The following is a 27,360-nucleotide window of genomic DNA, read 5'->3' on the forward strand; positions in this document are numbered from 1 at the left end:
TAAAATCACAGAAAAAGAGAGATGCTCGGGTCGAGCAGGCTGCTTCATGCGCGTTCACGCTCAGGCATCGCCCGTAGCATTTGCTATCCGTAGCTTTAGCAGCAGAGAGAGAGGCAGTGCCACTTTGTCGCTGTTCCTAACGCCTAGTGACAAAGCTAGCTACATTTCTGAGGACCCTTAGCTACTTTCTGTAGAACTTTCTTCTAGATATTTCCTGCTAATTAGCAACAAAATAGCCATTTTCACTCCGAACCGTTCTTTGAACGTTGTTTCAGCTGCCATCAAGGGTATAAATGCTACAGATACAAAAGACGTCACTGGCGCTTTAGCTCACCTAGTAAGACGTCAGACTTTCGTGCAGAAGACCTGGGTTTGATTCTGGGTGTGAACATAGTTTATTTAGAGTTTCTTTTTTACATTAATGGTATTTTTTTTACAGTAAGACGCCCAAATTTTTATTTGAGACTCGCCGAACGGCATTGAATTCACAGATAAAAAAGATGTGGGTTCAACTTTCATTTTGGAACAATTTTTCAAGCAAGGGAAGGGAATGATCTGAGCATGCAGGAGGACTGACCCATCATAAACCTTTGTCGCTGTGCTGAAGAGAAAGCTACAGAACCACATTATTTAATTAATTAGCTGCATGTTCTCCTGTCCTCTATCCTCCGGGCCACACACACACACACACACACACACACACACACACACACACACACACACACACACACACACACACACACACACACTCACATGGGACTGTCTCAGCTGTTATTTTCGTTAAGGAGTGTGCACGTACAGCATGCACGCCTCGTGCATGAGCCTACTATTGAAGCTGCCGTTACGCTTTTGGCCTGAGGGGGCAATCGCGAGCATAAAAATTCTAAACTCCGTAAAGTCCCTTTAATAAAATGTTCAAGTTCATGAAAAGCATCATCACAAAAACAAATCATGGTCTCAATAAAATAAATGTTCCATTTGCAAACTGTCTATGAGAGGCAGTTCTGTTGGCATGGCAGTCACAGCCCCAGCAGGAGGTCGATTACTCTCTGCGTCATGGATATGATCATCTTTGTGGGTCACTTAAAATTAAACAGTTATTTTTGAGAGGAAAAGATTATTAAACTGTTACTTATCTTGCTGATGTGGCTGTTATAATGATCAGATAAGCATACATGCAGGTAAATGTACAAGAAATACACTAGCAGGTGATTTTAGAACACGTTTAATTAGAGGAAATGAACAAGAAAAAGTTCATCTTTCTAATATTTGGCTTCAAGTCTAATGAAAGTTGCATCTCAGGATAATATTTTCCAGTCCAACTGTGCAGAATAATTTCCGCTGTCCTTATGCACGATGTGATCCATATGTTCCTTTCTCGTTTTACATCCAGTTTTACTACGGCAGAGACCACAAAGCTAGTTCTGAGCAACAATACCAGCCGTAAAGACAGCGCCGCCTCGCTCCGTGACTCTCTCCCTCACGTGGCCATTGTTCAGGTTCACACACGGGCGCACTCAAGCATGAAAGAAGAGACTAGCGTCTCCTAAGTTTAGCAAGTAAACACAAAAAAGATTAGGCTTTTTACACCTTGTAGAAGCAAATCATTCACCCAAACAGAGGGGGAAAGAGCCAAGCGTAATCACTGCATATGCATCTCTCACTGTGCAGCGTTGGCTTCCTCGCATAAGCACGTCAGAGGCTTGGTCCACGTCCAGCTCGGTTCAAACAGCAGCTATTAAGGAAGTGCTTGGCACATAAAACATTTGCAGAGCAAGAACAACATTAATGTTTAAACCAGCAGTGTACAAAACACCAAGTCTAAATATAAAACCCAGCTCCCACTGGATGGTTGATTTAAAGAAGACCACAGAAGTCCCAATTAGCCTGAATTCCTCTGAAAGAACTCTCGGTGTCAGTTTCAGTCTCAGTCAAAAACGTGTGTCTGGCGGGATGCTTTCATTCTGAAAGCACGAGGAGCTTTAAAGCAGGTGTCGCTTCAAGACTCTTGTTTACTGAACCCCTTCATCATAATTAGAGATTAAAGTCTGAAAACTTCCTTGAAACGAGTTTGTTTAAAAAGACGGCCCTTCATCGTAGGGCTGAACGATTTTGGAAAATAATAATATTGCGATTTAATTCACAATTATTTTCTCAAGAGGCTTTTCTCATTTTTCAACTAACGGAAGCAAAAAAACAGATCTATGTAACTTGTACTGAATATAAACAAGTTTATGTATCTACATTTATCAACAAGTTTATTTGTCTACACATACATGAACACTCACAAGTAAAGACGACATCTTGTATTTGAAGGTGCAATGCTTTGCAGCCAGGAGCACATCCCTTGAAGGAGAATAGGTGCTAGCATCAACTGTGAAATTGTACTTGCAGGAAAGAAGTGTGTCCCGTTTATTGAAGTCTTTTGTGTTGAGAGTTTTTGACGTCTTGTCCATGCAGAGCTTCCGTAGTTCAGTTACGTTCACAGCTGCTAGCAGTGTTGCCAACTCAGCGACTTTGTCGCTGTTCCTAGCGACTTTTTGAACTCCCTGAACGACTTTTTTTCCAAATAGCGCCTAGCGACAAACCTAGCGACATTTCTCAGGACCCGTTGCTACTTTCTGTAGAACTTTCTTGTAGGTCGCCCCTACAGATTAGCAACAAAGAAAGGAAAAGAGAACGATAATCTGCACATGTGCACGAGGACTGACCAATCATAAACCGTTTTCGGCCGGGCCGATTCGCCGAAGACAAAGGTACAGCTGCAGAGCTGGAGACCGCCGATTTACGTCTGCTGCTGCTGCCGGCTCACGCTTCTACTAGAGACGGCGCGGGCGTCAACCTGCCATCTCTGGTTCTGCAGCCGTCAGACACTTTGGTTTTTTCTGCATTTGGCAAATAAAGTCATCGGGAGTTTCAACTACCGTCCCGTTTACAAACGCAGCTCTGTGGCTCATCTGAATTTCCTTCAGTGACACAGGGATGGTTATACCATGAGACACCCGCTCCCTTTTGCTCGGTGCGCCGTTATTATCACGATGGAGAGAACACACAACAGAGAAGTTGAGAAACTATGAGGTGTAAAAAAAACAGCTCTTTAGGAAAATGTCTGTGAGAATGAGGAGAGCAGGAGGTCTGAGTTATATCCTACAACAGAACTGTTTGGATCACCACACCATATCTGTTTTAATGCCACTTTATTGGTAGTTTTGGAATTTATTGTACATATCAAAGCAACTTGAGCCATTTTAATCATACTAATTAATAACTTTAACACATAACATAGTCTTTGTTATTTTCCTCCCTTTTAGTCCTATACATTATATATATATATATATATATATATATATATATATATATATATATATATATATGTACTAGATGCTATGGGGAAAATGAACGCCAATGTGGCGTGATGACGTCATCGATATGTAAATTAGCACGTGACGCCATCTGGCGACATCTAGCGACTTTTGGGGGGAACTTCAGCTACTTTCAGTCAAAAACAGTTTGCATAGAGTCCTGCACGGGCCTAAAATCTGAGCCCGTGTCCGGCCCGGCCCGAGGGGGTGGAGCCCCAGCCCGACCCGGCCCGAAAAGGTTTTCAGGATTCTCTGGCCCGACCCGAGCCCAAGCCCCACTTTTTTTTAACCAACTAAATGAAAACAAAGTGCGTCAATCCTGACCAATGTGTTAAAAGACGTGCAGGATCCGATCAATTTGTTTTTCCCTCGTTTACTATCACGGAGATGACGGCGCACTGGCTCTGGTGTTAATCAAGTTAAATTACATCTCTTTCCAACAATTTTCACAAGAAAACAGAACAGTTGAAAGCAGGGCTTGTGTTGAACGGATAGTTCCCGTATTTGACCGTTTATTTTGACGGAGAAAGAATAGAAAGAATTACCCCGACGCATGCAGACGAACTGACATTTTATTCTACGCAAATCGCAGATGTAGCTAAATCACCCAAGAAAAGATTCCCATCTGAACATCTGAGCTGGACACTGCTCAGCGCAGCTCGCTGTCAGCGTGTACTACATAAGGTCCACAGTGAGCTGAAGATGTGGAGAGGGGCTTGGAGCGTGTCGCAGAACCAGAGCGCATGCGGGAAGATTCCTCCCACTGAAGCGAGTGTTTTCCAAACCCTGTCGGTCAGAGAGACTTGTCACTTAGAAAATGTTCCCTGATTATGAAACTTTGGCTGAATAGTGCTTGTTCCTGTCTCCAATGTGGCGACGCATCCAGGAGCCGTCTGAGGAGAATCCCAGAATCTCACATCCTCTTCAGCTCAGAAAGCGCCGATATGATTACGCACAAGCGTGACGCGTCAACCCGGTCTCACAGTAAGACCAGGTTGGACCTGTTCAGGTTTATGCAGACAATCTTTACATAGAATTGACTTACAGATATGAAATTAATCCAGTAAAATATAAAGCTTTTTATTTAAATATCCATTAATTATTTTACAAGCACAGAGAGCCGCATCAGATTCAGATCAGCGGGAAGATTCCTCTGAATGAATTCAGTCGGAGGAATCTTCCCGCATGCGCTCTGGTTCTGCGACGCGCTCCAAGCCCCTCTCCACATCTTCAGCTCGCTGTGGACCTTATGTAGTACACGCTGACAGCGAGCTGCGCTGAGCGGTGTCCAGCTCAGATGTGCAGATGGGAATCTTTTCTTGAGTGATTTAGCTACATCTGCGATTTGCGTAGAATAAAATGTCAGTTCGTCTGCATGCGTCAGGGTAATTCTTTCTATTCTTTCTCCGTCAAAATAAACGGTCAAATACGGGAACTATCCGGTCAACACAAGCCCTGCTTTTAACTGCTCTGTTTTCTTGTGAAAATAGTTGCAAAGAGATATAATTTAACTTGATTAACACCAGAGCCAGGCGCACCGCGCCGTTGTCTCCGTCACTGTAAATGAGGGAAAAACAAAATGATCGGATCCTTTTCTGACCTTCCCCACCTACAAAGTTTAATTACAACAATCAAACGTGACAGAGCCTGGATTTGTATTCTGAACAGTCTAAACATGTTTTAAAAAGAAACGTATGACAAAAGTGGCACCTGCTCAGTAAAACCACCAACAGGGTGAAAAATATCAAAATATTGTAGCAGAGACGGGACACAGCTTCTGGATCCACTTTATATAAATCATTTTATTGATTATCGTCTTATGAAAGATAGCTTTGACGTACACGAGCGACTGGTACTGGCTGCTATCACCTGTTGTGAGCAGCTCTCTGCTGTCTGAGGGTAGGCCCCGCCCACAATGCCGCAGCTGCTGTGGCTCCCAGTGTTTTCTTTACTGTGGGAAACGGGTAATAATGGCTCTTTGATGGGAACAGGTTGCCGACCCCTGGTTTAAGTGTTTCAAATTTTTTTAATGAATTCGATTAAAAATAAAGGCGCCTGTCCCGGCCCGTGTCCGAGGTAATTGCACAGTCGTTGGCCCGAAGCCCGGCCGTCGGGCCGAGCCGACCCGAGGGCCTAGGGCTTCAGTGCAGGGCTTTGCAACACCGGCTGCTAGCCAAAACTCAGTGGAGTCTAGGTACAGTTTTCTAGCTTTACTAAAATATCTGTCTGTACTTATTTGATTAATGGCAGTTTTTACTTTTTATTAGACTCCAAAGGTAAAAATTTGGCACGTTCCTCATTCGTAATTTGTAAGAATCTATTTGGCGATATTAGCATTAGCATCCCTATGGGGTTTTCAATGTATATTAGCACTGTGCTAACCACTCGCTGCCAGTCAAACCTTTGCGATTAGAAAATCTCCTTTTGTCACGTCACAATTTAATTGCATATGCAATTAATCGTTCAGCCCTACTCCATTGCTTGTGTGTAACTAAGTCTTAATATTCATAGGAAGCTTCTCCCCTTTGTCAACTGGTAGGATGTGCAAATGCTAATGAACGGATTCAGCTAGTCAGCCCTCTTTTTTAATAGTAGAACAAGTAATTGACCACTGGCTAAGCCTTTCAGCACTTTGAAGTTTCAATAAATGAGAAATTAAAGGCCTTAAAGATACATGATGGTGGATGAAGAGAGCCCCCGTCACCATTACCAGTTTTACTCCAATGGAAATAAAGCAAGATGGTCCGATCAGAGGTAAAAGGTGATAACGTCGTTTTTTGAACACAGGCATGGAAGCTTTCCGCGTAAGAAAAGCATTTGTTCATGAGTGCTCTGGAGTTCACCAGAGCAGCACAGCGAGGTCTACACTTTTCACTCCAGCCAAAAGGACTAGAAGAAGGGGGTGGGGCAGAAAATGACCGGATTACAAGTTTTGTTCATTAATGGTAAATGGCCTGTAAGTGGATAGCACCTTACCGGTTCTAAAACCCGAAACACATTTCCCAACACAAACAGTCCTTCACCCATGCACACACATTCATACGCTGGTAGCAATTAGCTACGTTGTAGCCACAGCTGCCCTGGGGCGCACTGACAACAGAACCAAGGCTGCCCAACACTAGCACCACCAGTCCTTCCGACCACCACCTGCAGGCAGTGGGTTAAGAGTCTTGCTCAAGGACACAACAACAGAGACAGACTGATTGGGAAGCGATCCCACAACCCTCCAGTTGTGAGACGGACACTTATCTCCTCTGCCACAGTCGTCCCATATTCATGATATGCAAACATCTCTCCTCTGATTGGCTAACAGCATCACAACTCCTCCGCTGCTTTCATTCGCCCTTCTTTCTTGGGTAAAAAAAAATGCAACATCGACGTTTAAACTCCACAATTAAGAATGGCCCAAGCGTGTTCCATGCTGTGGAGTTGCTATTGCTAATGGTTAGCTTCTACTAGCCAAGATGTGCTCTCCTGGTCGCTAAATCAACACGGCTTTTCATGGTCGCAACCCAAGGTGGGCAATGCCATGATTACTGATTTAAAAAGAGCCTGGCTCACTCTAACCCGATTATATTTCTTTCTGTGGCTAATGGGAGCTACAGGGGTTGGAGAGCATTCACGTTCAGCATGCAAATGCAGCTCTGAGTGCCTGAACGTAACTCAAAACGAACAAGCATTCCCTGTTTTCTCAGTGACAAACGATGTGAAACTAAGAACAGAAACAGTTAAGCAAGTAGGATCAATGTGCTCATCTTAAAATGACTGCTGTTATGATTTTGACTCAAGAACCGGACTAGAACAGGTCATGGCTTACTCACCCCTTGCTCATCCAGTTTGAGGAGCTGCTCTGGGACTTTGGGAGAGTTGATGGCTTGTCTCAGACACTGGATGTTGAGCTCTGGGATGACATACTCCAGCACCTCCTTCAGCGGCAGGCCACGGGTAGTTCCATGCCTTGCTGTTGATGGAATTGCATCCTCCAGGATGGCTCCACGGAGGGTGGTCAGCTGATAGGAAAGAGTCATTACATGGTGTCATATACAGTCATAGTGTTACACCACAGGTCTGGATATACTCCTACATGTGCTGCTGTATTTTTAGGCAAACTGCTCCATTACGACACTTCTAGCCTGCATTAGGAGCTCAAGCATTAAATAATTAACACAAGCTAACTGAACACCACAGGTTAAGTGTTCTTTTCACTAATGAACCCATTAATGTCCCACGAGAAACAAGATAAAAGCTCTACAACTTTGTACTCCATCAACCCAGGCTGATGTTTGGAGCATCAAAGGCATGTTTACACCCATAAATCCCGTTTCCATCCACACAGCCGGCGGACACAAGTGTCCGCAGCCAATGGCCATCTGACAGAGGCTTTCTGAAAAGTAGATTACTTAACAGACTTAGTGAGGAAGATAGAGAGTGAAAGAGGCAACGGGACGGAGAGACTAGAGAGGGCACTGAGGCTAAGTGATGGGAATTAACACAAACAGACGCCCCAGCGGTTGGGAAGTTAAAACACTGTCTGTGTGCGACTCGCATGGCGACAGTGACCCAGATATGCTGTGCATCGTGGGAGTGGTGCTTCAAACCAAGAATGGCGCTGGATATCAATGGCATTTCCCTTCCTGACGCATCTGTTGTGTCTGAATTATTCAGTGTACGAGACCCAACCAGCATCAATCAAGGAAAGCTCTCAGAACACCAGGGAAACTCGGACTATGAGTCTCAGTTTCCCCCCCCCTTTTTTTTTTTGTTTGGAGGGGCGGGGGATTAATAGTGTTGTGTGTGTAAATGTGTGCATGCACCTGGGTGTGTGAGACAAAGAGAAAGTGAGGGCGATCACACCAACTCTGATAGACAGCTTCAGCGTTTGCATGACTGGCTTGAACGGGTGGACACGGTAGGGTGCTCAAAGCACATTTACTAAGACTGCTTGGGTGAGCCTTGAGCCGAATGGCCTTAAAATACTGAACGCAATACGGGAAATATGAATTATCTATGCTCTTGCTGGTAAAAAGGGAAAAAACCTTAAACCGACATGCATCAAGCTAATGCTGATGATGAGCGACGGTGTGGCGGCATCTTTGATTCTTTGGTCGTGCATGCTTTTCTCTCTCACACAGATCCGCTCGGTTCACTTTGAACAAGCTGTGAAAAGAGTTTGTAGTTACCTGACTGGTTCTGAAGGTGACCCGATAGTTGAACTGCATCCCGTCTTTCTCCTTTCCATCGTCCAGCCTCTCTCTGCGGATGCTCACTGCCACAGGTCCCAGATTGTCATCTACCCCAAAATAGTTTTGGTGCTCTGCAGGTAAAACAGGAAAGAGATGCATTTCTGGATTTTCACTAACGCTTTTATTATAACCTGTATTTTTATTGAGTCTTTCATTTTACACACAAAAACATCAATAAAAGTCGTAATGATTGTTTCAACGAATTAGCTCTTGTATGAATTTGAGTCGTTGTCTGTGGAAAAAAGCTCTCACGCTCTTGTTTCAGGAAGTAAACGTTTGTCGGAGGAGCGGAAGCAGAGGAAAATGACAGGATTATGAGAATTATACATTAATATTCATGATATGCAAATGTATCGCCTCTGATTGGCCAACAGCAACATTACTCTTCCGCTGCTACTGTTCACTTGTCTTTCTTAGGTAAAAAGTGGAATCTTTATGTTTTATCCCCAAAAATAACAGAAGCCTGAACATGTTCCGCCACGTTGTGGTGCTGCTAATGCTAATGGTTAGCTTCTACTAGTTGAGATGTGCTCTGCTTTCTCCTCACAGCACCGAACCAACAACCTTCTGCAGTCACAAGGCCAGGTGGGTGAGTGTGGCATAGACCTATGTGGTTTTTTCTGACCAGAGCGGTTCTCCGTCCATTTTCTTTCTGTGGCTAATTCAGGCAACTGGGTTAAAAGACCGCTTTCATGTTCTTCATTCATGAAACTCAGAGCAACTTTACTGCAAAAAGACTTTAAAATGGGCTAAAAATGAAGGAATGTTTGCCAGTCAGCCAGATCCATCAGCAGGATGCTTGTTTACATCACTGACTGTGGCGCCGAGGGCACTTGTCAGGATATCCCTCATGCGCTCCGGAGAAAAAGTGATACTGAGGAGGCCGATGTCCAGTGCAGACCCAAGTGCAAGCCTGTGTAATGGACTTGCTACATTGCACAGACTAAACCACACCACTCGTTATAGATAGTATTAGGGCTGCAGAGTAACTGCTAAAAAGACTCATTTTTACACTCACATGTATATAAAATGTTAAAAATTAAGACAGACCTGAAAGTTTGGACTGAAATGACCCAGATCCTTCACACAAACCTCTACGCCACAGGTGTCAAACTCCGGTCCTCGAGGACCGCTATCCCACATGTTTTAGTGTTCTCCCTGTTTCAAAACACCTAATTTCATTCAGCAGGTGATTAACAGGCTTCTTGAGAGCCTGATGAGCTGCTGCACAGGTAATCAACTGTGTTGGAACAGGGAAAGAACAAAAATATGCAGGATACCGGCCCTCGAGGACCGGAGTTTGACACCTCTGCTCTACGCCTTTTGAAATGCCAATAACGATACAGAACCTGTTCTGTATTTTTGGCATTAATTATGGATTTGTATCTTTAATAGTACATTTGGTTAAAGTATGTCATGTTTCTGAAGCAGTGCATTAATCATTCTGACAAACGCACAAATGAATAATTGTAGACGGACTTTTCTTCCTTTTTAAAAGACCTGTTGAGGTTTCCTTGCTGCATCCAAGCCCAGGACAAAGCGGATACATGGTATGTACAAACCACACAGCCCACAGATGGTCTCTTTTGTTTTTAAGGGTTTTTCTGCCCTAATGGTGGTCATAACTCTGGATTCTGAAATGTGGGTGGCACAGGGTTGAAGTGGGTTGTGGCTTTTAACCTCATAGCTTAATGTAGCTTTTTGCAGAAAAACGTGCCTTTCTTCATGAATTTGTGCACTTCTAGAGGTCCATTTGTTCCTGTTGAGTTTTGTGCTCTGATGCACTGTTTATGTGTACTTGGGGCAGCAGAAGCTCAGCAGGCTGAGCGGGTTGTCCAGTAATCGGAAGGTTGCAGGTTCGATCCCGGCTCTGGACAGAGAATTCTGCTGTTGTGTCCTTGGGCAAGACACTTAACCCACGTTGCCTGCTGGTGGTGGTCGGAGGGACCGGTGGCGCCTGTGCTCGGCAGCCTCGCCTCCGTCAGTGCGCCCCAGGGCAGCTGTGGCTACATTGTAGCTCATCACCACCAGTGTATGAATGTGTGTGTGAATGGATGAATGATGCACTGTAGTGTAAAGCGCTTTGGAGTCCTTACTCTGAGAGGCGCTATACAAGTGCGGGTCATTTATCATTACCATTTATGTGTATATTGTACAGATGCTTTTATTTATAAGGGGAACAGGACAGGAAACGATGTGTGTTGATGTAACAACCGATCGATACTCTCTGTATTGAACTTTGACCTTTGGGGTTATCCAGTAAAAGGGGAGGCAAGTGTAATACCCAACGCCGACGAGCCAACAACCAGTTGTTGTGTGACAGGTCTCATCACTCGCATCGGAAAGACTGATTACGAGATTGCTTTTTAGCTCTAACCCCAGATCATTATCCACTGGATCTACCTACTCCGCTCCACAGCTCCCACAGATCAAACTGGCCGTAGTTCTGCACGTGTCCACGCCTCACTACAGGGGTTCTGTGGAATACAGATGGCATGTCCAGAGGGCAACGCGCCTCTCGGTCACAGGCAGCTAGAGCAGCTCAGCCCTCCCTTGACCCTGGACTAGATTAAGCAGGTATAGCTGATGGACTGGATTATTAGATGAACTTGCCAAGCAATTTTTTATGTAAAATTTGTAAAAAAAAAAAAAAAAAAAAAATCTAAATTACGAATCAGGCCTCAAAAGATTACGCGCTGAACATCCATTAATTTAACGACAGGTTATGTAAACACTGGCAAGCGTCAAACCTCATTCATTTAACAACCTCTACAAACTCCAAAATCTAGTTTTCAGTTAAGAGCCGCAATTTAAACATTTAGCTGCGAATGTCAACCTGTGTAGGTTGTGCCGTATACGTCTAAGTGGAGCTTCGCACACTCGGCACAGCGTCTTAATCAAACATTCTCTAATCCAGGCTAAAGCGGAGGAGGTAGACCCGGATTCAACAGACAACCAAACAAAAGCCTCGGTCGGAGCCTGTGGTGCTGACGTTCGCAGACGGTGCAGCTGAAGTGTAAATTTTGCATTCTGCTGTGTGGCCCGTAAGCGTGTAAAAAAGTTTGTTTCCGTCACCGTCCGTGTCACAGGTCTTGACAAGAATCTGCATGCATAAAAAATGAACTGCAGAGAGGCAAAGCTGTTTTAACTGAAGGATGCTTGGGTAGTCAGATAAACTGGATCAAAGAGAAAGTTCAAATCATGTTTGGAGAGTTTTAAAACATGTCACTGGTGCTCGTCTCAGTTTGGAAAAGGCTGCAAAATGGATTAGTCAGGCAATGCAGTCCAGGGGTTTCATTTCCGGACCCTAAACAATACATACAGGTTTTAATATCACGCTTTACTGCTGATTTCTGTGAAAATCCAAGTATGCAATCAGTTTTCGGCAGGGGCTAATGAAAAAAAAAAAAAAAACAAAGCCTTTTAGGAGAATGGCTGCTGGAGCTGACATGGTATCTGCAGGTTTAAGGGAGCCACATTTAAGACTTTTTAAGACCTTTTTTAAGGCCACTTTGACCAAATTTAAGCTATTTTTTTAATTAAATTTAATCTATAATTTCCAGCTATTGCCTGGAACCGGTGCTAACCACGTCACGAACGTGGGATTAGCCATCCAGTTACCATTAAACTTGCACTTCCCCATGGCGCAAGCTCCCGCTAGCTTAACCAGCTAATGTGCTCATCTAAAAATAGCCCCCTTTCACAACCAACTGAATGTGTACGGTTCCGCTAACGCCAACATCGTACACAGAAAATGCTGAAGACTAACTAGAAATTCTTGTTCATTGGGTCTTTGGTAATTTAAGACCTTTGGAAACCGTATTTAAGGATTATTTGTAATTTTTAAGGATTTTTAAGGCCTTAAATTTAGAAAAGCAAATTTAAGACTTTTTAAGATTTTTTAAGGACCCATAAGATCAAAGTTCATCTAAGGCTGATAAAGCTCACCATAAAGTGTTGACACACGGTCGTGTTTGCATGCACGTGCAGGCGATGACAAGCTTGTCTATTCAATGAAGCACCTCATGGAAATAGAGCAAGAGCAATTTTCATTTAATTTGCGAGAAGTCTGTTTTATGGAAACCTATAATTTATTTAAAACCAACAAAAAGGTAAAATGATGTGTTGCATTCGTTGCCCCGGAAAACAGAGTTTAAACAGCTACACGTGTTTTAGGATGAGCACCGAGTGAAGAAAGATGTTCCTGTGATTGCACACAAGAGTGAGATCAAAGGTACATTAAAACACGCCAGTCTGAGCACCAGAGCGTCAGGCGGACGGGCGTGAAAGGTAAAGCAGCTGTCTTCTGGTGGGTAATTCAATCTGCTGAGAGCAGTAAGCACCGACAGCGAGTAAAACAGATACGTGTAAGGTGGTGATGGGTCTGGGTCACCGTGGTATTCTCAGTGTCAGCTACATAGGTGTTTTAATGAGGAGAACGAGGACCTTGGCGTAGTTCTGCTGACCCTAAAGCTTCATTCGAGGAGCCTTCACACCCCAGTAGTCCCCACGGGGAACAGCTGCAGCACGCCCTCTCATTCACCTCTCTCTTTGCACATGACTGATTGCAGTTCTGTTGCAGAAGGCGTTGCTGAAACCTCGGGGAGGACACAACCACTCCTCGCTTATGGAAGCGTAACAAAAACCTCTGTAGCCAACGCAGGCCCTTGCTATTGCTCTGGATATTTAAATGATGTGGTTTGACATAAATGACTGGGTCACAAAGATATGTGACACTACAAGTGGAAATTCTGCTCAAAGGATATTGCATGGAGTCACGCCTCAATCAAATTAATTAGACCTGAAGAAAAGGTTAAGGATCCTCAGAGAGCCACCCAAATCTACTATAATCTACGTATGTACAGTAATCCCTCGCTACTTCGCGGTTCGTTCATCGCGGATTCGCGGATTTTTTCTTTGGAGCATTTTTCAGGGGGAATTCGCAGATTTGCGGTATTTTTCACAGATTCGCGGTATTTTTCTATGCGAAATATCAAGAAATTCTTGTTTTTTTTCATCAATTCCATCATAAAATGCACTTTTTGTAATAAAACTAAAAAAAACAAGTAAAAAAAATTTTTTTTTCTTGAGTTTTACCCACAAAAAGAGAATGTGATCATACGATAATTCAAAAGGGAGCGTGGTTTCACGGACGCGGAAGTGATAGCGTCGGTGAAACGCCGGCTGATCTAGGAAACCCCCGAGCGTTGGATCGTCAACGAAGTGACACGGAAATGCTGGGCTTTCCAGAAGTAAGTAAGATAACTTACTATGAGCTGATAGTTCATTGGATTGATCGGTAGGTTGGAAACTCATGAATCTGAAGAAATGATGACTGAGTGGTGAGCTGGAAAGGCGACTTCCGTTTATAGCCGCGGTTTGTGACGTAGGTGCGACGTGGAGGGAATCCCCGCGAGGGGCATGCTGGGAGTCCCTACTTCGCGGATTTTCACCTATCGCGGCCAGGTCTGGAACGCATCTACCGCGATAAACAAGGGATTACTGTAAGCTCAAAAACGACACGTTCATCACTAGTGTCACCTACCTCTCCCGTAGAAGTATTTGTGGTAGTAGTATGCTCCAAGATCAATGTGCTCAATGATGTAGCGTTTGACCTTCTCCCTGTGGATAGGCTGATTTTCCCGAGGCACCTCCAGTACAGAGACTCCTGCGTTGGTGCAGTGGGAACTAAGAGATGACTCAAAGGAGCAGCTCTCCGATATGCCACTGTAGTTGGTGCTGTTGACTCTGGAGAGGGAGATCTTCCTCTCGCCCTCACCACCGATCTCGTTACGAAAGTGCGAACAGCTCAAGACCATGTTGTTGCTCTTTCCATCCCCATCATCTGCGTCCAGGTTCTCCTTCGGGTTCAAGTCTTCTCTGCTTCCAAGCGGAGACTCAAACATGGAAGGATTTCCACTGTTGCAACATGGTGCTCCAACATCTGCCCCAGATCCAGACAGGCCCCCAGGTCCCACTCCAGGTAGTCCGCTGGTCCCAGGCCCTATTCCAGCTGAGGCAGCTGAAGCCCCAGTGGTGGTATTCTTTCTCTGGCTCAGGTTAGCTCTGCTTGCGACTGCTTCGCTGATGTTAAAAAGCACACTCTGGACGTCATAGTGAGCAAAACATTTCTGAAAGCTAAGTGGCCGGCGGTCGTCCTCTAAAGAGAGTCTCAAAGCATCACTCTCGCTTTTAATGGTCCTCAGTTTCCTGAACAGAGACGTTTCGGTTGACTCTGATTTAAGACGTCTCATAAAAGATTTTTCCCGTTCCCGACTGTAGAGGACAGAACTATCTATGTAGTCATAGCCTGGAATGTGGACTATCTCACCCCTGGCAATTTGTGCTGCTGTCTGCAAGCTTGGAGACAAGGAGGCTTCACAGCGTAGCAACTCTGGAAAACCCAGAGGCGGAATGCTACGATGGTCCAGGCTCTCCACCCTGTATCCCCTTAGCATGGTGAAGAAACCCTCTCCAGTAAGGCCCTGACGGTCGATGGATGATGTGCTGCCATACTCGCGGTGTAGAGACGCTCCCGTGTTTGGATTGACAGCATTCTGGTCCATTATATCCTCAGAGTCAATGTCACTTATGGTGACATCGCTGTTGCTACGTTGACGGATAGGGTGGAGACCCTTCAATGGGGATTGGCTGAGAAGGTCACTCAGAGAGTATTTGTCAGTGTAATCCACTTCCACACAAACTTCCTCCCCTTGCTCTAATAATTCCACAGTATGCTCCTGCTGTCCATTCTGAAAGATCGGTATCACGCTCTGGTAGTTTGGCGAAGGTCGTCCATCCCATCCATCTTTCCTCGGTGGCCACTCGGTCACCCTTGCCCTAACACCCATTTTAGGCATGGCTGGAGTACCATTTGTTTTACCTGCACCGTCAGATTTCCCCGGAATGCTTGAGGCGGGTGGTCCCATGTTTCCATTCAAGGCCTTGAGTTTCCTGCTGAATAGCTCCTCTGACTGCATGGCTCTGGAGTATTCTTCTGAGCCGCCCACAATTCCCACAAGGGTTGATTTGTTATCTGTCACAGGGCTCAAAATACTCATATCCTGCTGGCAGATTTGTTGGAGAGCAGACCTTCGGGAAGTGTCTTCATCACATCATGTGACTTGCTCACTTGTAAGAGGAGAAGGATCCTTTTCCCGGAGTCAAACAAGCACCCGTCGTCATAACTCATAGAGGACGGGTGGCATCACCATCGACAAACACCATTTGGATGTCAAGGACAAGGGTCCGAGGAGCACTGAGGCGCAGCGGTCCTTTCTCACAGCATGCCACCGGTGCAGAAAGACAGCTGGACAAGCTGGATCTGCAATACAGAAAGAAAAAAAACTGCTTAGTGTGCAGAAAGTTCTAAAATGCTGCAACATTTTAATTTTACACACAGAAACAGTCCTATCGCAGGAACGGAACATTCAGTTTAGCAGCTAAAAATGACTCAAACCGTTATCGTGTGTCCAGTTTTCATGATGCAGCATATTTCATTTACGAGCAATGCAGATTACATTCCCTAATATGGTAAATTAGTTGGTTTGTGTGAAGAAGGTTCCTTTATGGGGTTTTAAACAAGATGAAATATATTTTTCTTGAGAGTTTCCAGCCAGCAGTGAACAGATGTGAAGCAAATTACATTAACAAGAGGCAGATGTTCAAACAAATGTTTGCTTGTACCACTATCTGATCCAACCCCTTACAGAATCACAGAGCTTGTAGATTATAATCCAGGAATTTGTCTGATACAGTTGGCTGGAAGGAAATAGATTCTCTATACTTGTGTTACCTAATCCTGGTCTTTGAGGCCACTAGCCTGCATGTTTTTGATGTTTCTCTGCAGCAACAGACCAGATTTAGCTGAACGGGATGTTAACAGGCTTCTAAGAACCAGAGGGCATACCGAAAAGACAGTTCAACCACTAAATCAGGTCTAAAAGACTCCCAACGTGCAGAAAAGAGGCCCTCGTTGAGGAAATCTGGATCATTACAGTCAGGCTAAAACCCACTTACTGATCCGTTTACCCACTAATATAGCTAAAGAAGATGTTATGTGTAGTGAAATGTTGTGAATCAGAGGTACTAAGCAGACCAAAGCCTGGTATCAGTGGTTTGACGCATTAAGCTGTACATCTGAGGGCAGAGAGGCGTAAACTTTGGTTTGACTGTCTTCAGTCCATCTTAGAAGACACACCATGCTGGGAAATCGGCATATTGCTGCCGCCACGGTGTGTCTTATGAACGCGCCGTGGCGGCATGGCGTTGCGTGAATTTTGCGGCATTCGTGCCGCCACGCTTGGTAGTGATATCGCCACAACGCCAGACTTGCGAATGCTTCTTACTTCTTGCCGCAACAGAGGGAGTTGCTATGATCATGTGGAGAGCTACTGCCAAGGTTCGGCCGATAGCTCTATTGAAAATGAAAGTAAACACGTGCCGTAAGTTTCACTTTTGTAAACAGGACAAGCTGAGATGATAAACTGGACCGATGTAGAGCTCCACGGTCTTCTCTCCGTTAGAGCTGGAGAGCAGATCACCAGAGACTGCACGGGGACTGTGGAGGACAGACACCTGTAGGAGCGGCTCGTCAAAAAAACTTAACGTGCGGGCCTTCGATCGCAATAAAAAGCAAGTTACGTCGAAGATAAACGGAAGTCCGTGGCAGCGCAGAGTCCATGCCACCATAGCCCCTTTATACCGCCCTTGTGTAATCTTTTGTGTACAGGTTGTGCCACATTACCGCCACAGTCTGGCCAGTTATAAACAATAGGGATGTGTATTGGTGAAATTCTGGCAATACGATATGCATCACAATACGGGGGAGACGATACAATATACCACGATATATCGCGATACATTCAGCCAGACAATAGCAGCAATTTTTTTAGACTGAATTTATTGTAGGAAATTTCAATTAACTGCCCAAACTGATACTTAACATGTTTATCGTGATGTATCTGAACCATAATAATCCAATAGTGGAAACAAAGCCCACTGCACACTGCTGCCAACTAGAAGTCGGCGTTTGAATTGCACCAAAGGAAATGAAAATACACAAATGTTTGCATGTGAATTCTTCCCAAAATTCGATACACAGCTTTTGAATATCGATATAATATTGCAGGAAACAATATCACAATATATTGCCATATCGATATTTTCTTACATCCCTAATAAACAACATAAAGCTCCCTGATGCCGGCTCGGCTTTGCGGCAAATTGGCGGCACTGTTTTGTCAAAGAGTACAAAGCGGTTTTGTTCCTCTTGCCTGTCCAATCATTAAGATTAATGCTGAATTCATTATTGTCCATTAGTAAGTCATGTCTCTGCACAACAGCTATGTGCAGATTGTTATGCAGTAAAGCACAAGACAGACTGGTTTTGTTGGTAAAATCTGACACCGACTGTGTGGTAAAGAAGAAAACAAAGCATTTAGCACGAACTGAAACAAAACGGCAAGACAAAAACTGCTAATTTGTAGAAATCAAGCAGGTTTCTTTAATTGATCTTGCAACATGTTCCCGTAGATCTACGGGGATTGCATAAGTGAGGTGTACCATAGCATCTCATTAAACACTGAAGCATGGCACGTCACAGCACACTACCCTGCAAAACACTGGCTGACTGGGAGTCCTCCCCACTGACCTAAATGCTTTTTTCTTGTTCTTTTGGGTTGATGAGAGCCAAATTTTTTTTCTAGTGCTGCATTTATGCGAAAGCCCCATGAGCCATCAAGTAATCCCATCACATCACAGTGAACATGGCACTAAAGCTCCAGTATTTGCTTCAGTGAAGATAAGAAGCTCGGCTAAAGCTACGCTGTGTCTAAGGTTTTCCTGAGAACATGACGGATAACCGAGGGATCCCGGTGTCTCACGTCTCTCCCCGAGCTCCGTTCATGAGCCATTACTGCTATAACCTCAGCTCCCAAACAACTGTTTACATTTCTCTACGTTGTTCATCATCATCATCAAGCAGGAGGAGGAACTATTTTGGGATGAAAATATGGACCACATCGAGATCAGCTGCTAGCCAGACTAGACCAAGAACACATGGGATAAGTTGGAAACACTTGAATAATGAAGCATCCGCTTCAGTCTGCAGGGATGAAATACAGGTTAATGCATGCATGACCCAAATATGTAGGAATGAAATAGTTATAGGGACTTTTCAGATGCATGTTTGAAAATTTATTAACAGTCTTCCTCATCCCATTCTCGGAGCGGGAATGTCTGCGAACACAGATTTAACAACAAACTGGGAACATCTGAGGGATTTAGCTTCACTTAATATGAGGATTAGAGAGTATGTGAGATAATGCAGAGCCCTGAAAACTGCTGAGGGAATTAAATTCTTTATATCAGCACAAATAATGAATATGAGTGGCTACAACATTACAAATGAAACTCACCGTTACAGATCGCGTTTAAGCTTGAAAAACAGCAGCTGTGTTATGAAATATTTCAGTCATTCCTCAAATAAACGCGGCTTTTCTGATTCAACTTTAAGCACGCACACAAGCGCGTTCACATACAACAGGAGTAACAAATATACACACTTCTGTTGTCAGAAACAGGGTGAGGATTTGTTTATTTATTTTCACGGTCAACCAGAACCCAAGTCAAGCATCCGTCCAGGTTTGTGACGAGGAGCAGAAGTGACAAGAGCGGTCTGCTGACCTCATCGCAAATGTCAACTGTTGACTCTATACACACACACACACACACACACACACACACACACACACACACACACACACACACACACACACACACACACACACACACACACACTTACTGGAAACAGCAAAAGTGTGCCACCTGTGCAGGTAGTTTATCAAAAGTGACACTTGAACTGAGATTTTATGGATAGCTGGGAACAAAAGAGCAGAGAAAGAGACTAGATGTAATCTGACTGAAAACAAACATGTATGCATGATTATTTTTGCCCCAATTACTCCCCAAAGAAAGAAAACAATGTTTTAAATGGCGCCTCTCAAGATAAAAATCACAAACTGGTCACAAAACTGGGTAAAAAAAAACAGATGAATGTTTAGTTTCCATGAGAGTTTTATTTTGAAAGGATCCAAAATGGAAGCTGTAGTGTTTACTGCCAGCAGACCTCTGCATCGACTCACCAGACACATAAAAAAGATGGAACGCAAAAATCCACGACTAGAGACATCCATGCATCCAGGTGACTTCTGCTTCATCTGCAACTCGACAGTAGACTAACTTACATCTTTTACAGGAAAAAACAAAGCAGGCACTGGTGCTAAATTATAAAGCCTTGCTATCAGGGATGTGTATTTTTGAAATTCTGGCGATACGATACATATCACGATACAGGGGAGACGATACGATATATCACGATATATTGCGATACATTCAGTCAGATGTTACAAGCTTTTTTTTTACTGAATTTATTGTAAGAATGTTCAATAAACAGTCCAAACTGATACGTAACACGTTTAACATGAGGTATCTGAACCATGGTGGAGGGATTTACATTTCAATGGTGGAAACAAAACCCGTCGCACACTGCTGCCAACTAGCGGGTGGCGATTGAATTGCACCAAACGAAAAGAAAATACACAAAAGTTTGCATGGAAATTATTTCAAGAATTAGATACACGGCTTTTGAATATCAATGTAATAATCGCAGGAAAAAAACTATCACGATACATTGCCATATCGATATTTCCGATACACGGTTTTTGAATATCGATATAATATTGCTGGGAAAAAGATCACGATATATTGCCATATCGATATTTCCGATACACGGGTTTTTGAATATCGATATAATATAGCTGGAAAAATATCACGATATATTGCCATATCGATATTTTCTTACATCCCTACTTGCTATGATTAACCATCAACAGGCTGAATGTGGCCAATTAAACCTGAATGGCACGATAACAGCAGTTCAGCTCAGAGGAACATGAAACAGTTAATGCTGGTTTCATTAAACACTAAGAGCTATTAGGGACGGAGGGACCGGTGGCGCCTGTGTTTGGCAGCCTTGCTTTCGTCAGTGCGCCCCAGGGCAGCTGTGGCTATACAGTAGCTCATCATCACCAGCGTGTGAATGTGTGTGTGCGTGGGTGAATGACCGACTGTGTTGTGAAGTGCCTTGGGGGTTGTGGAACCCTAGAAGGCGTTATACAAATAAAGGCCACTTATTTTACCATTTTATCTTTTTAGTTATTTTATTTGATGTTGGAAAACTTCCTGTTGAAGGGTGAGCAGTAGCTGCTGGTCTTTTTTTAATCGAGTCACAAGGCCAAGTTGCAAACTGTGGAAATGTGGGGACAAAACACAAAACAATATTTTTTCTGTTCACTGAAAACATTTAATAACTTCCTGCAAATTAGAATCGTACCTTTATTAAAAATGCCCCAACACTTCTCGCCGCCTTCTTCTTAAAACATGTCAAGTTTCATCCGTGATGTGAGTTTTGCCTCTTTCCAGCTTGAGAGTAAACTCTTGTTTTAGAAAGAGACTAGACAGTGTGCACACAGTCCTGCGTTTCTGTTGCTGCGGGGTCAAAACGGGGTCATTTCATGCCAGTGATGGGACAAGATAGGTCAGTGAGCATGGTGGTCCATGCTTCCCTTTCCTTTCCTCTATTTACGACTGACTCCCCCTCATAAATAAATAAATAAAACAATGATTAATGAACACAGTTGTCCCGTGTCCCATTCCATGTCCAGCCCCCAGGTCCTCCGACCAATGGAGAGAGACACAAATGACCCGGTCAGCAGAATGTCTGCATCTGCATGACCTGAAGGAGGAGGCTGTTTTCTGTCCCTTGTTTTGTGGCCGTCTGCACATTTGAAGCAACAGATGGCGCGCTGCTAACAGCCCTTTGCTTACCGAAGTAATGCGTTGCCATTAAGGGTGTTTAAGACGCTAGGCCCGCTGCACAAGGAGGACATGACAGACAGGAAGGCCTAATTACAGTAATGAACTCATTTTATGTCTCTGATGTTAGATGGCCTGCCTTTCATCTTGGTTCATCCAGGGGGAGTCGCCCGGCGCTTTCGCCAGGACTTAAAATAATCCTCTGACATTGTGGCCTGATTAAAGGTCCCACAGATATTAATGCGATGTCAGAAAAGTGAGCACATTCTGTCCACCAGCATGAGATTAACGCTCTTTTTTTTTTAATCAAAAGCGTGTCACGTCAGAGCAAAACACACAAAGTCCATGAGTGATGTCACCCCCACTGTAATGCTTTTAGCTAATTGATTGACTTAGCGGTGATAAGCTTGTGAACCTCTTGCAACTCTCACTGTAATCACAAAGAAGTCTCTCACAACAGTGCTAAGTATTTTAAAGAGACACTGTGTAGTCTTTACCATTAACCTATGGAAATATCCATCAAAACGCTGTTGAAAATTAATGAAATGATGCCAAGTTGTAGAAAAATATTGGCGGCTTTGTAACATATAACCAGTGTTGGGAAAGTTACTTTTTAAAAGTAATTAGTTATAGTTACTAATTACTTTGTCAAAAAAGTAACTCCGTTCCTAACTGAGTTAAGGGGTTATAAAAGTAACTAATTACCAAGAAAAATAACTACTTAGTTACTTTTTCATTAAGGAATGCAAGAAAAATGGGTTAATTAAACTTACTTAATTTACTATAAATGACTACAATAGTGAAATATAAATGACTAATGACTGGAACATAACAAAATGTCAAAATGTTTTTTATAAACATGAATAATTTAAATAAATAAGCACTTAACAGGAGGAACTACTAATAGGAACATTACACTTATCTAGACTATTAAAAGGTCACTGTGTGATATTTAACAAGACCCCAATCAGCTAACATTTAAAATTGCAAATAGAAACACCTGTAAAGGTTCCCGAGCCTTTAAATGGTCTCTCAGTCTAGTTAAATTACAGAAATAAATGTAATTTTGAACAGTATTTAAATTTTTCCAGCTTCACATAATTGTGTGTTTTTAGCAGCATTTCTGTTGCTGCTAATCTAGTAACGGTTAAATAAATAAATAAATAAAATCCTTTAAAATGACACTAGAAGAGGCACAAGCCTGATGGAGGACTTACATTTACTAACTTGGGTCAGACCCAACCACAGAAGAGCTGAAGCTGGGTGGTGAACACACACAGGTAGTTCTGATAACACCTGAGCTCCATGACGTCTGAGACTGATGCATCAGTGTTACAGCGGGACTAAAGACATGATCAGAAACAGGTTACAGCTGGATGATCTAGGAAGGCAGAAGATCAGGACGTCTGAGCGGTGAACAGGTGAGCGGACATTCGGGACGTCCCGCTGTCACGCTAAGAAGGCCACGGCTGCAGATCCACACCTGCAGCCGTAGATATTCATCACGTCTTCCTCGTTCTTCACGGGCCGTGATGCGCTTGGATGAAAACATCTGCCTCTTTAGCTCCTGATCAGCTGATGACAGCTTCAACACACCGCGCTGCTTAACGCACGCTTTTCCTTATCAGTAACAGAAACGACGTTTTGTTAAAAGAAGACGGTAATTAATTAGTTTGCTCGTTACAGAAAGAAATATTTTTTTTAGTAACGAGGTTATTTTAAACGGCGTTATTCCCATCACTGCTCTGTTGGGTCTACAGCATGCGGTGACAGTGACAACACTGAGGGTCTCCGCCCACCCGGCCAATCATCGTGTTTGTAAGTGCGTTGCCGACACCTCTCTCTCCCTGGCTGCAGCTGAAGTGTGGCGGTCAGAAAGCCTCACAACGTTCGACAAGCACATAGTAACGCACAACCTTCCGTCCCCAGTAACGGTAACGGCGTTGCAACAGTGGGAAAAGTAATTAATTAGATTATTCCGTTACCTAAAAAAGAACGCCGTTATTTTAAATGGCGTTATTCCCATCACTGCATATAACCATAAAAATCAGGTCTAAAATACCTGGGAGTGGGTGTAAGTTTCTGGGCGACGCCGTATTAGATGCCATGTTTCCTTTTACGGCAGCCCATGAGGACAAATCTGATTAGAAACAAACGGTTACAAAACTTTCGCCATTCTTAAATGTTGTTGTTTTACACATTTACCTCTTCACTTGTTGCCAGTGATGAAAGGGAGTGTGATGTGCGTGTCATTTAGCTAACATTTGCACTCCTCCGGGCTTTTTGACCTCAAAGGGCATCCGTTGCTAAGGTCTTACTCAGACACAAAAATACTGCTTGCTTGCAGTGATTTAGATATCTACTGCCCCGTATCGCCAGGAAAAATACACACTGTCACTTTAACCTTATGGAGTTATACCATGCTAAGCTAGCAGAGAAAACGCATTTTTATAATTGAGATTAAAGAGGACAAACTATATTTCTTTTTAAACAAGTTTTAAAGTTGTGGTTCAGTCATTTAATCAATTCAGATTTATAGTATGGATGAATGCTTTGTAGGTCCGGTATGTTCTCAGAGTAGAACTGCTGCTAATTTACCTTATTGTGATGTCACAATATGCAACTTTTTGAAACAGCTCGTTTCAGGCACATCATTCCTGAAATCAAACCTAGACAGCGAATGGCCAGACAGGTTTTTATTCCCCTTTAGAATGTTTAGAGGCAGTAGAGACCCACATGACATCAACCCAAACGCGCTATTTGATGGCAACTGCAACCACCGTTTGTTCTTAACATTTTAAGACCACTTAGGAGCCCATAACTCTTGAGAAAATGGGGCATATGTTCACAAATAGCAAACCACATCACTGACCTTTTAAAAATAGTCTTGAGTGGAGTTTCTGTGTATTTGTTAGATTTGTCTGGAGGACACGTTGCCCATTACAGGCAGTAAGTCTCAAGTTACTTTTCATAATGCAATGTGCAAAACAAGATTGTGAAACACAAATGAAATGCAGAGAAGAAAAAAGGTACTCAAAACATCAATATTTGTATTTGCATAGGTACAATTTAGAGTGAACGCCATTTCACTACTTGACCCTTTCACTTAGCCCTAAACCCTAAACTAATCTGTGTTTAGACGGGGGTCCTGGTCCTTTTGTGGTACAGGACATGGGTTTGCTTTTCGCATAAGACGAGAGCCAAGGCTGTCCTAACAGTGGCATAAAACAAACGCTAGAAGTCCCAATTTATTTTGTGGCTAAAGCTAGAGGCAAGGGGTGTCTCAGTTATTGTTGTATGGGTCCCACTCTTAGCAGGACACAGTGGTACATCGATCTGAATCTAAAAACTAAGATGGCATTTCATATAGGATCCTCCCTGTAATGTCTACTATTGGGTATATCCCCCCGGATTAGCCAATCACTGAAGAACTTAAAGTGTGCGTTAATATATCTGCAGCCTTCAGAGCTCGTCTGTCTACCTAAACATAATCGGAAACTATTGATGATACCATCTTTGCTACTATACAGTGTAACTCAATTTAAGCTAATACATTATTTAAGCAGCAGCGGCAAATGTGCAAACAAAGCTAGCTTTTAAGCACAAACACGGTCTTGGATCTCTCACCCCTCCTGTCGGCTATCCTCCCTACGCCACGTCGCCCTCATACGGGAACGTGCATTGTCAGAGGAAACGAGAAGGCGCTAAACACCAGTCCCCGTTGTCTAGGTCCAAACGATGTTTGTTGTTCCTGACTTCAAATTATGTTTTCTTTTTGGGACGCTGTTAGTTTGTCCTAAAGGTGAAGTGGGAGCAGCCGGCTGTTTCTCCTTCTCTGATGTTTTTGATCGGAGAACCTCTCACTCCAGTGGCGTTCTGTTGAAAAACGTGCGAGTGCTTTATTGGAGGAGGACCCAGGGAAGTGCGGTTGTCCAGTGAGACAGACAGCAGGATGGTCCAAAAGTTGGTTTCAGACAGAGCCGTGTTATTGGCTGAGGCTTAGAAGGATGCCAGAACCACTTTTTCCCCCACAAAATATTTTTAGCTACACTATGTTAGAGCGTTAAGAGGCATGAAGAAAAGGTTTTAAGGTTTTGCAGGTTTGCTATTGTAGCTTTAAACGAAGACCGGAAATAAAATCCAGCCCTAACGTAAGTTTCAAACTTTGCAACATGCATACAACACGGTGCTTTAGTGCAAACGGTGGTAGACTTTCAAAGCTGCACTTTAGCCAGAGGAGAGACAATTACATGTAGCAACAATCTGCACATTCCTCTAAAATCCTTCACCATGTCCAGCAAATCACACATCATGCTAAAGACAAACACGTTTCTGTCGTAACAAAGCCATCGGGCCAGACAGAGTTCAGAGGTCAACATGGGCTTGTGATTATAGCCAATTATCTTTAATGATGCTGAGTCATTGAGTCATATTAATGCTCCTCTGCTCTGTGCAGTTAGGAAGCCACTGCTAGCCTCGTCCCCTACACGCTTCGACCTTGGAGCCAAGGCCAAGCCACGGCGCCGTCATCCTTCCCTCTTGCAGCTAAGCCAGGGTGAACTGTAGGTTACAGAAAGTCTCCAGCTCACAGGCATCATCACGGAGTGAGTCAGGGTGTGTGTACCGTCACTTTACAAGCTCTACCCAGTGCCTTTATAAGCTCATTTCTGTAATTTGCCCGTTACCTGCCCTCTGTTGCTGTCTGTGGAGAAGCTGCACCCTGCCAGGCGTTTGGATGCGTCACACCGTGTTCATCATTAACAGAGAGGAAGGAAAAGAATCCGAGCAGAAAGCAAACAAGCCTGAAGGCGCGTGTCTTCTGCCCCGCTGCACGACACCTGATTCCTTAATGAACTTACAATAAAAACAAAGAATCACATTTTGTGTCACTCTGAACTCAAATATGATCACGTTGGTACTGTCCACAGAGTCGGTGCTTCACCCTCTGAGGACTTGAAAAGAAAAAGTGGGAGAGCTCTGTTTTCAGTCCTCGAGTGAACAACATCGCGGTGAATTCTGGAGGGGTGTGTGAGAGTCGGTTTGGGGCAGGATATACATTAAATTCATCACACTTGCAGTAAGAGAAAGATCAGCTCACGTCTGCAAGCAGTCGCAGGCTTTTTTAGGCTGATGAGAAAACACTTGTGTTTCTGCTTCGCTGGAGCAATTCTTCAACTTAACTGGGTTATTGCAAAGTAGAATGTGAGGTTAAGAGGAGACGAGAAAGTGGTGCAGCGGGAAGAAAAGAGTTGCACGGGAGTTGTGCCAAAGCTTGCTCAAAGCGTTTTCTTCGGTTAAACCACAGAAGCAATTAATTGGGCAAGTTTATCCTATAAGAGTTCATTACTGGGGCCTGGGAAAGCAGGCGTGCCACCTTCCCCAAGTGCTTCCAATATCCAGAGAGAGCGTTTGTTAAAGGGTGTGTGTGTGTGTGTGTGTGTGTGTGTGTGTGTGCAGACCACAGCTCAAACCCACTGAGGCAATGAAAAGTTAAACCAAAGAAAACAAAACGCACCATTCAACTTTTCCTTCTTTCATCTGTCGTTCTCACAATTCGGCGTCTCGACGGGGAAGAATCTCCCGCTGGGTGACACTCACAGTAGCTCTAGAGCCAAAGTCCTGTCAGTAGCTGCGTTTTCATGTGCCTAATTTCCTCAATCCGATTGAAATCTTGGTTGATCGGAATTTCCGAATCTCTGTTCACATGGACACGAACTGAAATGATCCGATCATGCCGTGCGTACATATGCACCAAGCATTTAATCCGATTAAATATGCGCATGTAAACGTGGCCAGTGATGGTGAAACTGTCCCCTCCCTGCACACAGCCGCTAAGAGCCCAATCGTCTAACTCCACCCCTTTTATTATTTCGCTCAGA

The 27,360-nt window shown here is 43.7% G+C and overlaps 1 protein-coding gene across 8 annotated transcripts in view; it reads right to left on the reverse strand.

Annotated features, from left to right (window-relative positions):
- The window catches only part of sipa1l2 (signal induced proliferation associated 1 like 2), a 90,081-nt gene extending 74,413 nt beyond the window's left edge, over positions 1 to 15,668 (reverse strand). For all 8 annotated transcript variants that reach the window (XM_015943944.3, XM_070542141.1, XM_070542143.1 and 5 more), the window contains exons 1-3: positions 14,151 to 15,668; positions 8,543 to 8,676; positions 7,184 to 7,372 (exon numbers count right to left, since the gene is read on the reverse strand). In XM_015943944.3, the coding sequence (XP_015799430.3) occupies positions 7,184 to 7,372; positions 8,543 to 8,676; positions 14,151 to 15,666 (1,839 nt within the window). In that variant the 5' untranslated portion in view covers positions 15,667 to 15,668. The remainder of the gene's footprint in view (positions 1 to 7,183; positions 7,373 to 8,542; positions 8,677 to 14,150) is intronic.
- Between the last annotated feature and the right edge of the window lie 11,692 nt (positions 15,669 to 27,360).

Source organism: Nothobranchius furzeri, chromosome 12 (assembly GCF_043380555.1).
Source record: "Nothobranchius furzeri strain GRZ-AD chromosome 12, NfurGRZ-RIMD1, whole genome shotgun sequence".
Classification (NCBI taxonomy): domain Eukaryota; kingdom Metazoa; phylum Chordata; class Actinopteri; order Cyprinodontiformes; family Nothobranchiidae; genus Nothobranchius; species Nothobranchius furzeri.